The sequence below is a fragment of the Loxodonta africana genome, chromosome 7 (genome assembly GCF_030014295.1).
Source record: "Loxodonta africana isolate mLoxAfr1 chromosome 7, mLoxAfr1.hap2, whole genome shotgun sequence".
NCBI classification, from domain to species: Eukaryota; Metazoa; Chordata; class Mammalia; order Proboscidea; family Elephantidae; genus Loxodonta; species Loxodonta africana.
Genome location: NC_087348.1, coordinates 9,054,260 through 9,065,223, shown reverse-complemented (window position 1 = coordinate 9,065,223; position 10,964 = coordinate 9,054,260). Strand labels below are relative to the sequence as shown.

The 10,964-nt window shown below is 59.9% G+C and overlaps 1 protein-coding gene across 1 annotated transcript; it reads left to right on the top strand.

The window, feature by feature from the left end:
• The first annotated feature begins 244 nt into the window (after positions 1-244).
• OVOL1 (ovo like transcriptional repressor 1) lies at positions 245-9,945 on the top strand. The gene is made up of 4 exons (XM_010599037.2): positions 245-616; positions 6,962-7,179; positions 8,993-9,182; positions 9,482-9,945. The coding sequence occupies exons 1-4, from the start codon at positions 517-519 to the stop codon at positions 9,775-9,777; spliced, it is 804 nt and encodes a 267-aa protein (XP_010597339.1). The 5' UTR covers positions 245-516; the 3' UTR covers positions 9,778-9,945.
• Positions 9,946-10,964: the final 1,019 nt, after the last annotated feature.

Below are 10,964 nucleotides of genomic sequence, written 5' to 3'. Positions count from 1 at the left end.
CCGCCCCGCCCAGGCCGCGAGGCCACCTCACTGGAAGGGGATGGAAACCGGTTCGACAGGTAACAAATAGGTGGGTTGTCACCGTTATTTCCCAACGCATGCGCCGTCGCTCCCCGGGCCACTCCAAGCTAATTAGTTCAGCTCACCCCCCCTCCCGCCCCAGCCACCAACACACACCGCCGCGAGCCAATAAAGCGTGAACCCGTCCGGCCGGATCGCACTTCAAGACTTCCCGAGCGGCCGCGGGGGACGCCAGTGGAGCCGGGGACGCTTACCTGCCGCTTCCCGCCGCCCGGTGCACCTGGCTGCAGAGGACCTCGCTGAGAGAGAGGACAACGACATCACCGCAGAGTTGGAAGCGGGCGCGCGACCTCCCGGGCAGTCTTTCCGCGGAACGTGGGGACGCTTTGGCGACTGCTCTCCTGATTGTCCCCCGCCTGCGGCCAGCCCAGGAGAGGTGGGACGGCTCCGGCTCCCGTTACAGAAGCGGACGGTGCCGGCAAGCAGGGTTCGAAGATGCCCCGCGCGTTCCTGGTGAAGAAGCCGTGCGTCTCCACGTGCAAGAGGAACTGGAGCGAGCTCCCCGACGAGGAGCGCGGCGAGATCTACGTGCCAGGTAGGCGCCGCCAAAGCCAGAGCCCCCGCCCGCGGCCCGGGGACCCGAGGGGCGGTGGGTGCAGGGTGCGGATTCGTCTGCGGGCGCGGGATTGAATGGCGAGGCGCCCGGGCCCCGTTAGCCGGCGGTGCGGGCGACCCCAGACGGCGGGGGAGGGGAGGGCGGAAGGTGGCGCCGCGGGGGAGGGGCAGGGGGCCAGGCGGGGACGCGAGCGGTTCCCAGGGCGGAGGCGGGGGCCCGGGGCCGGAGGCAGGCTGGGGGTCGGCGACAGGCCGGGGGTCGAGTGCCCGCGCGGGGCCCCCTCCCTCTGAGCCGCAGCGCAGGGGAGGCAGCGGGGTGTGTCACCGCTCAGACGACCCTCCGCTCCTGCGTCGTAAATCCAGAGACCCGGGACTTTGATGAGGCGGGCGGAGGGCACTGGAGCGATGCCACTTGGGGGGCAGGGAGCGAGCTGGAGTTTCGGCCGGGGTTTGTGCTACTTGGAAGAGAAATTTCGGACTTTCAGCCGCTTTTCAGGGCTCTGGCCCCCTCCCCCACAGTACTGGTGGCCAGGAGAGCCGGGTAGACCTGCTGAAGGTCGCGCCGGAGCAAGGTTCCCCGAGTTTACCTGGGGCACCGGCCGGCCGTCCGGGGGATTCGCAGGGAAGGCGCCGGCTGCCCCCAGCCCGCTTTCCAGACAAAGGTGGGGTCGAGTCTCACCTCTGTTTGGGTCCCTCTTCCTTCAGCCCCGCCGAGGACCCAATTGAGGGAAAGTGGTTTTAGGGAGCCCACCCCCCCAGCCAGGGGGCCAGCCTGGGGGAAGCATGCATGCGGCGTGTTTTCGAGACGCCGCGACAGCGTCCGAGTCAACTATGAATAAGTAACCCGAGTTGTTTCCTCCTCCAAGGGCATCGTCCTCTGGAAGCCCTGAGAATACTGTCCTCTCCTCCGGAGAAAGCCCCGTTTCCTTCCTAACTCCCCCTCCCCGGGACTGGGAGTGGGCGGGGGGGATGCGCTGAACCTCGGCCAGCGCCTCCCAGGGGGGAGAGGTGGTAATTAACCAACCGACTTTGACCCTTGATCTACCAGGCTCCCTGGCACCGCCCCAGGTCTTGCAGGAAAGTGTGACTTGAGGGTGATGAGGGGCCCTGCAAGGGCTCTTGCCTCAGTTTCCCCTGAGTAAGCAGTTGGAGACAGGGGTGTAGTGGTGAGTCTCTGTGGTCTGACCCCACACTACAAAATGACGGGTATGCTGGTGGGGAAGCTGGTTCACAGCTTAATCTTATCACAAACCCCTGGGCCCCTCTTCTACATCCTCCTTAAAACAAGGGAATGTGCCAGAAGTCCCTGATGGCCCTGGTGGGGAAACTGAGGCAGAAAGGAAAATCACACGAGGTGGACTAGGGTATGGGCCCAGGACTTGGTAGTTTCTTGCTTGGTGAACCCTAGAGGACTGTGCAGTACCCGCCGTACTGAGCCCACTTCTCTTGCCCACCTCCTCCCTCACCTGGGCTTGACTTGCTGCCTAGCTGCTCCTTGGGATCTGATAACCTGAACTTGGACTGTGTGAAAGGTGAGCTGCCTTGATGGAGACTCAGCATGCTGTTATTTTTAGTTTATTTCACATCTCAATCAGTAATAGATCATGTGTTGACTTTTACAAAGGACAAAGAAATTCCGTCTGTTCAAAGCATTGACTTCCTTGTGTTCTGTTGGCTGGTATTGGGAGTGGCAGGGGACTCTGTGCCCTGGGGCCACCCGTCGGGTACTGGGAGGCTTTGGGGGTCTGGCCCCCTGCTGCTGCTGCTGCGCTGGGTGAGCAGGGCTCTCTCTGCAGGATTGCCAGGCTGGGTGTTGGGGTTTAAACTCGGGGTGCCAGTGAGAATCTGCCCCATCTTCTCCCTCATCGTTCTGTGGTGATGGAGTGCATGTGGGGTCAAGCAGAGGGTAGAGGTTAAAGTACCTAATTTTACTTCTGAAAGCCACATGTCCACGAAGCATTTTCCCATAGTTTTTGGAAATGAGAAAGGGAATGTTCTCCGCCTACGCTTGAGTGCCTTGGATGGCTGGAGAGTGGGGTGTGTGTTTTGTGGTGGCCTGTCCCCTGCCTGGGCCATTCCATCACCAGCCAACCATGACCCCAGGGGCTGCCCAGCACGTTTCCTTCACCCCACTTCACAGATACACAGCACGATGTGACCAGTAAGTGCTGACCTGTTCCCACTGGCAGAGGCACTGGGAACCTGGGAGTGTTTGTTCTAACCTTTCTACCAGGACCCTCTGGGACCCTCAGAGCATCACAGAGAGGCCTGGAAGGAGGTTTACTGACTGGAACGCTAGGCCCCAGTCTGGCAGCTCTGGCTCCAGGGCCCAGCGTAACAGTCGAGCCAGCTTCCTGAGGCTGGAGCCAAATTCTAGAGGTTCCCTCTCCCAGAGCATAGTCTTCCTCCTCAGCCTCACTCTCCTCCCAAAGCTGAGGGAAAAGCCTGAAAGTGGGCATATGAGGCTGAAGGCAGGCAAGAGGTGGCCGAGAGCTCCTGTGGCCCTGGGACAACTAAGGGAGGGATGGTCCTTGAGGGGCCAGAGCCCTGCGCCCAGGCCCTCCCCCTCTGTGCTCTTTTCTCCTTTGCTGTGTCAATATTGACTGTGGAGTGACAGGGAGCAGTGGTGATTTCTTGAGGATGAACCCAGGCACCTGTACCCAGGGGGTAAATTCCACCTCTTGGGCTGATGGGGAGGGGCCTTGCTCAGGCCCCTAGCACCCCACTCCCAAGCCCCAGAGTTATAGTTCACCAGCCCGGGTACAAGCTCTGAGGAGGGGCGCAGGCTGACCCTTCAAATAACAAGGCTGAGCTTGCTCATCCACAGGATAGTATGGGAACGTGGGCAACTCTCCAGGCTGAGCCTTAGAGAGTCGGCTTCCACCCCAGAGTCCCAGTGCAAGCGCGTGGGGAGGGCAGGGAGAGATTCGGCCTCAGATTCTCATCACTCCTGGGAGAGGCTTGGTCAGGAAGGAGATCCAGCTCTGCTCTCCAGGGAGCTGGGCTGGGTGAGCAGATAGTGAGGCGGTGGGTGAGAGCAGATGAGCACCCTGGGTCCAGGCAGGGGTCTAGATGGCCTCCTACCTGTCCCGTGTGGGGGCTGTCACTCGAGCTGCCGAGCTGATTGTTCCTTGGTGTGTCCCAAAGCAGAAGCCTGCCAGGCAGTCTGTCCCAGAAAGAGCAGGTGAGGATGAGAGCAAAGCCAGGGACATGTTGAAGTCAAGAGCCCCCTCAATCGTTGACCATTTGCATGGATGGTATGTGGGGTCTGCTTGGAGCCCCCCGGTGTGTCCAGCCCTCTGCTGGGGGGAAGAAGTCAAAGGAAGCCTGGTTCCCGCTGTTCAGGGCTGTCCATGCTGGGTGAGGGCTGAGGCACCTGGTTTCACCTTCATACAGACACGGAATGAAAAGCTGCTGGGAAAGGGGGAAAAGATACTGCCCCAGAAGAAAACGTTTGGCAGTTTGCAGGATGGAAACAAAAGGCCGAGGGACAGGCCCATTGTGTTTCCGGGGCTGCCCACCTCTGCCCACCTACCAGAGCTGGCCTCCTTGTGGCGACTGCTAGCTGACCTGTGTGATGGGAGAAAAGGGGCCCAGGGGACCCTGCCCTTACTACTAAAGTCTGCCTAAAACCTTCCTGGTTCCCACCTCACATTCAGAACCGAGTTAACACCCCCCTCCATGGGGGGACAGGGGGTGGTGGAGGCTGGGCACCCTCACATCTGCTTCACCTGCTGTTCCAGGGGAGCTGGGCTCCAGCCTCCTGCCCAGCCCTGTCTCGAGGCCTTGGATGGGGCAGGACCTGGCCCTCTGTCCACAATTCAGGCCAGCAGCTTTCACTCCAAAAAGGCGACTTGTTGAGGGGATGGCAGGGCGGGCCATTGATGGGGGGCTGCCATGGACACATGGGATGTTTTTCTGCTCTGGCCATGCCTTCCATATTGTCCAGGTGGAGGCAGGTTGGGTGACAGGAGGGGGCTCATGAGCCCCCTGAGGGAGCAGGGAGGCAGCCTGCTGGTTTGGCCTTGCCACACTCCAGAGCTGTGGGTGGGTGATGAGTAGCCCCAGTGGCCACAGCCTTGCCGGAAACATCTAATTAGGGACGGAGCAATATAAGCAGGGGCCCAACCAGTTCTGCCTCTTGCTGCCTGCCACTCAGTGACACTCCGTGACAGGAGCGGCACACCGTGAGCACTCCTTGTGCGTGCGGTGGCAGCAGGACACACTCATGGGGCTGGCTGGAAGACAGGTTTGGCAGGGGTGGCAGGAGACAAACATCCCCACCCTGGCCACCAGGTAGCTGCCGTCCAGCCTCACCTGTCCCTCACCCAGCGTAGAGGTGGCTTACTCGTCCCCAGTTCCTCGGTGCTACCACCAGGACTGTGTGAATGGGAGAGGCAGGCACCGGAAACAGGGGTCCTCCCAAGCTGGTTTGGATCCTTAGCACCCCAACATGAGCCTTCCCTCCAGTGGAGCAAGGGGGCCCGGAGTGACAACGCATTGTGAACCCGCTAACTCTCACCTAAGGAGCACTGGAGGTGCAGCGGTTAAGCTCTTGGCTGCTAACTGAAAGGTCAGCGGTTTGAACCCCCCAGCCACTCCTCAAGAGGAAGCAGTGGCAGCCTGCCCCTGTAAAGATTCCAGCCTTGGAAACCCTGTGCGGCAGTTCTACTCTGTCCTACAGGTTGCTATGAGTTGTAACCCTATTCGACGGCACACAACAACCCTTACCTGCTATCACCTGCCCCCTCTGCTGCTCCATGCTCACAGTGGGACAGCGGGACCCCGACACTGAGAGCCGGAGAGACCAAGGATCCATATGTCGCTCCCTAGACAGAGAAACAGACACTTCATTTAGCTTTGAGTTCTTAGCCGGCATCTGCAGTAGCTGGTGCAGAGACAACAGCAGTTGCCAGCACCAGGCCCCCCACCCCAGTCATATGCAGACAGACAGACAAACAGCTCTTCTAACACATGCTCAGATTCCCATAGCGTCCGAGGCCAGGCCAGGCACTGGTGAATCAACGCCCAGAATGAGGTGGCTCATTAAAGTCCCCCGGACAGACGGACGCCAGGGCCAGCAGAACGGGTTCTGGGCGGCAGGCAGGCGCATTCTTCTCCTGTCAGAACTTTGTTGTGTTCTGAGGGGGCGAGGAGAGCCAGGGCCTCTCCTGAAACTTTGGTGTTCTCCCGCTCACCTTTCCTCCGTGATTACCTGCCTCTCGCCTTCCGCCTTGTCCCTGGCCTCTAGCCTGCCCTACTGTGTGGCCCGTCCTGGGTCCTCGGCCCCTCCCTCGTGTCACCAGCTGGGGAGGGGCAGGGTGCAGGGGGCCTGGTTCTGGAATCCTCCACCCACCTCCTGTGTCCCTCTCCCCGAAGCCTCCCAGCCTCCTTCCTATGTGCAGAGTTCAGGCGTGGGGAGGAAAATACTGGCTAAATTGACACATTGGATCCTTGGCCTGGCCTGGTGGGCTTTCCTACTTGTCTCCTGTGTCACTCGAGAGAACCCGTCTTCCTGTTTCTCTCTAGTCAGGACTGGGGCTATGTCTCTCAGCCCCGTTCAGTGTGAGGTGTCAGCACGGGAGCGGCCACCTCAAAGGGTTACCAGGTATCGGTGCCGCCGCTGCCGGAGGGTGCCCAGCCTCCCTTTGCTCAGCAAGCGGTCCCTGCTGTGGGGGCGGGTTGTGTAACTGCTGGGCAGGCCGCCTGGGAGACTGTTACGCCGCCGCATCCACCTGCTGCTCCCTGACCTCCTCCCTGTCCCACCCCACCTGGCCTGCCCGCCTGCAGAGCTGGAGTAAGAACCAGGAGCCCTGGTGGGGCTGCCAGGCAGGAAGCACCAGCCCAGAGAAGGAAGGGGCAAGGACCACCTGAGGTCCCCCCACCAAGGCCAGCAGCTAAGTCTGCCTGGAGGAGAGGACCACCTGGGACCCACCTGGGCCAGGCTGAGTCTCAAAGCGCTGTCCCAGGGCCCAATGCCTCCTGGGCTGCCCTCTGCCCTCGCTGAGCATGAACCTGGAATCCAGAGGGACTGGCCCAGGTGGGGCAGCAGACGGCTCGGGCGGATAATTGGCAGGGCAGCTTCTGTCCTTCCAGTTCCGCTAAGACACAAATTACTCAGCAGGCAGGCCTGTGGGCTGTGGCGCTTGGCTGGCATCACCTGTAATTACCTTAATGGGGCGGGAGGGAGGCACAGTACAGTGGGTTGGGGGCAGCCCTGCTCTGCCTCATGCCTGGAAGGGGAGGGATGGAGGCTCTGGGATCCTGGCCAGCTCACTCTTTTCTCGCGAACAAGCCCCTCACCTGGCTACTCTTCTCTCCCCAGTCAGCCTGGGCTTCTACCCACTGCAGCCCTACCAGGAGCCAGAGCCATCAGTGGCCGAACCCCCCTCTTGTCCCCTGGCTTTGGATATGAGCCTTCGGGACCCCAGCTACAGAGTGGCCCCTGCACCCTGTGTGGTGGCCCAGCTACCCTCGGAAGATATGGGCCGCCTAGCAGATGCCCAGGGCAGAGACCATGGCTTCCTGCGCACCAAGATGAAGGTAATGGCCCTCCCTCTCCCCCTGAGGACAAGGCCATCCGTCAGACCTGTGTCCGGCTAATGAGTCATGGCACAGGCGAGTCCTTGGGAGGGATGGGTCGCAGCTAAGGACCCCTCCCAGTGTGGGTGGGAAGAGGAGGCGTGGGCCTATGTGAGCATGCTGGTCCCTGGGGAGAAGCAACAGGCCTCACAAGAAATTAACCCTGGAGTCCCTGTCTGGGGGGAAGGAGGTTTATTTCATTTCTGGCTAGAAGAGGCCAGGGAAGCCCCAGGAGATGGCCACTTCTTTATATAGAAGTCCTAGGAGAAGGGTGAAATGGGAGCCCTGCCCAGTGCTGCTGTCTGTGCCACGTTGAGAATGAGGTCTGGAGTTGGACACAGTTGTCAATGTTCCCCACAGCCTGTGCCTGTGACCAGCCCTCACCCAGGTCTGCCTGCCCAGCACCTTATGTCAGCCTTCCCTACAGCTAGGCTGGGCCTGGAAAGGTGGGCCCTTGCTTTCGAGGAGAGCGCAAACAGCAGGGCCGTCGCTGGCCAGGCCTGCCTTTCTGGAAGCTCCAGGTCTTGAAGCATCTGCCAGCAGCCATCAGTGGAAGGGCTCTCCTAGTCCTGTCTGCAGGCCAAAAGCCTGGAAAATGGGCAGTGGAACGCTGTTCCTTCCTCTCATCTGTGGAGGCCAAGTGGGCATTATAACTGGAGGGAATGACCGAGAGGTGTGGCTGGCCTGGAAACTCGCACTGGACTCTCCTGGGTCACAGAGCCCTGGTGCCCCACGGACCCTCCCTCCCATTCCTGAGCCCCTGTGAGCCCTAGCCAGAGAACAGAGGGGACGGGACAGCAGCTGTGCCAGAGGACTGAGTCCTGACCCAGAGGTCTGGACAGGCTCGCAACAAGGGGAATTTCCCCAGGTGCCGAAAGGCTAGCTCCAGGAGTACAGGAAGAGGAGGGGGTGGCAGTGAAGGGGGCGCTAAGTGCCCGGGGGGCTCGGCAGGAGCTGCCAGCGACAGGGCTGCCCACAAGCACGGGCACCCTCCCGAATGTTCACAAGGAGAGGTGGAGACCCTCGTCACCTGTGCAGACCAGTGCACCTGGAGGGGTGCTGCAGCTTCCCTAAAGCACAGGTGTTCAGAGGCGGACAGGTGCCCAGGATGGGCTTCACAGCAATCCCGGGCGAGGAGGGAGGCACAGAGGTGGAGGAGAAGTGGTCTTGACCGGGTGACAAGGCAAGGGGCTTATGACAGAGTTTCTCTACTTTTGCATATATTTGAAATCTTTCATAATTAGAAAAAAATGAAAAGGTCCTATAGGCAAGAGGGCCATCTGGGTGCCAAAGGGACTGAAACCGGCCACGTCAGTTTGGCTTGAGTGGAAGCAGGGAGCTGGGCTACATGAGAGGCCTCCAGCCACAGTGGTGGCCTCAGCCTGGGGCAGCATCTTGGAGGACAAAGAATGAGCAGAACTCCCAAGAGGCAGATTTGGGCTCAGGTTAGGGGTGAACCTGCTAACCGCTGGAGCTGCCTGAGCTGCAGCAGGCTGTGCAGGTGGTTAGGCTCTCTTCTCAGGAGGTGGTGAAGATGAGGCTACCTGGCAGCCTGGGAAGGGGCTGGGGACTGTGATAAGGGGCTGGACTTTGTGACCCAAAGGTTCCTTCCTGCCCTGAGCCCACCCATGTGAGCAAACACACAGAGCTGTGGCCTCTGGGGGGAGCCCTGTTCTCCTCAGGAGGCTGGAAGCTAGTGCCTGTGTCCACCAAATCCATGGACCTGCAGCTTGAACTTCTGGGTATCTGTCACAAACACCTTCCTTGCCCATAGGTGACCCTGGGGGACAGTCCCAGTGGAGACCTCTTTACCTGCCATATCTGCCAGAAGGCCTTCACCTACCAGCGGATGCTGAATCGCCACATGAAATGTCACAATGATGTCAAGAGGCACCTCTGCACGTACTGCGGGAAGGGCTTCAATGACACCTTCGACCTCAAGAGACATGTCCGCACCCACACTGGTAAGAGGGGTCCCCACGGCTGAGGCTAGGCAGACGATATTCTGGCCACCCCAGCTCTCCTGGGGAATGGGTAGCCTGGGAGGGCCTCCTGGAGCTCATGGCAAATGTCTCCTCAGTTCATCAGTTAGAGGGTCCCCTAGGAAACTTGTTGGAAAGGCCCTCCATCCACCTCTTTCCCTTAGAGTCAAGGGTCCCGTCCTCTGGGTCCAGGGAGCTGCCAACAGGCTCTGAGGGGGACAGGTTTGAGGAGGTGGTGCTGTAGCACCCTCCCTGACGCCTGGCCACTCTGCTCCCCACAGGCGTGCGCCCCTACAAGTGTAGCCTGTGTGACAAGGCCTTCACCCAGCGCTGCTCTCTGGAGTCTCACCTCAAGAAGATCCACGGCGTGCAGCAGAAATATGCCTATAAGGAGCGCCGGGCCAAGCTGTACGTGTGTGAGGAGTGTGGCTGCACATCCGAGAGCCAGGAGGGCCACGTCCTGCACCTGAAGGAGCACCACCCCGACAGCCCGCTGCTGCGTAAGACCTCCAAGAAGGTGGCTGTGGCCCTGCAGAACACTGTCACCTCCCTGCTGCAAAGCGACCACCACCTGTGAGAGGCCCGAGAGGCCCGGCCCGCCATCCTGCTGCCTGGCCTGTCCACCCTCCTGTGGCCTCTTGCTAGGAAATGGCAATCAGGACCAGATCCCTGAGCGTCAGCCTGCCCCCAGGCACATGTGCTCACGTCAGCCCTCTGAGCTGACCTCTGCTCACTTTTCTAGTTTTGTCTTAGGGCAGAGGTGGCGGGATGAGGCCAAGGCTGCCTTCAACCAGAAGCAGCAAGCCTACTGAGAAGGCATTGTTCCCTGGGTGGCAGGACTTCCTCCCCAGGAGCTGATGAGGGCAGTCCTGCCGCCCTCGCCTTTGGAGGCCAGGGCCAAACTTCTGGTCCCCGATGGGCCGCAGAGTGGAGGTGCTCATCAGGAGCACCCTGCTCAAACAGCCGTGGGGATGGGGGGGGTGGCGCTGGCGACAGCCCGTCAGTGTTTCTCATGCTCAGGGCTATGGGGAGGCTCTGCCCTCCCTACAGGGAGATGCATACCTGTCCGCACAGCTGCATGTGTGTGCGTGTGTGTGTGCGTGTGTGTGTGCGTGTGCGCGTGTGTGTGTACACAGGACGCCTTTCCACATATCACCTCACTTTTAAGAAATCAACCACAAGGTGCCAAGGAAATATTTTTTCCTTTTTTTAAAGATGACAAATGTACAGATATTAATATATTTTTGGCGCCAGTGGCGGCTGTTTTTAAGAGCGGGATGGAGCTGGCTCTTCTCTGTCCCCACGTGGTTCTATTTATCCTGGACATTTCAGACCCCTCTGTGCCTTAGCTCTGGGGGTGGGTGCCTGGCCCACTGCCCAGTCTTTGTAACTCCTGATAGATTTAACCCACTATATTACTGCCTCCAGCTCCTGCCTGGAGGACAGGCACCCTCTCTGCCCTCCTGCCCCTCTGCCCTGAGAGCACACCCACTTTTGCCCTTCCCTCCTGTATTCTTTCCAGGCTGCCCTAGGTTACCTAGCCCCTCCTTGCCTCCATCTGTAAAGTAACTCACGATTCCCAGACATGGGGGGTTCGTCTGGCTGTAGTTTCGAGGTGACAGGTGGGATGATGAGTCTGACACCCAGAGTCAGAAGACCTGCTTGCTTCCTGGTGGAGTCAGAAACCTAGGACAGCAGCAAAAAATTGGGACAGAGTGACAACCAAGTATACCAGAAACCAGCAGAGGAAGGAGTATATTAGGT

Bases quoted from the DNA above. Each gene is read 5' to 3' on its own strand.
- OVOL1 (XM_010599037.2), top strand. From the start codon at position 517: ATGCCCCGCGCGTTCCTGGTGAAGAAGCCGTGCGTCTCCACGTGCAAG. The intron at 7,180-8,992 runs GTAATGGCCCTC...CCTTGCCCATAG, and splicing joins TCCTGCGCACCAAGATGAAG to GTGACCCTGGGGGACAGTCC. The intron at 9,183-9,481 runs GTAAGAGGGGTC...TGCTCCCCACAG, and splicing joins ACATGTCCGCACCCACACTG to GCGTGCGCCCCTACAAGTGT.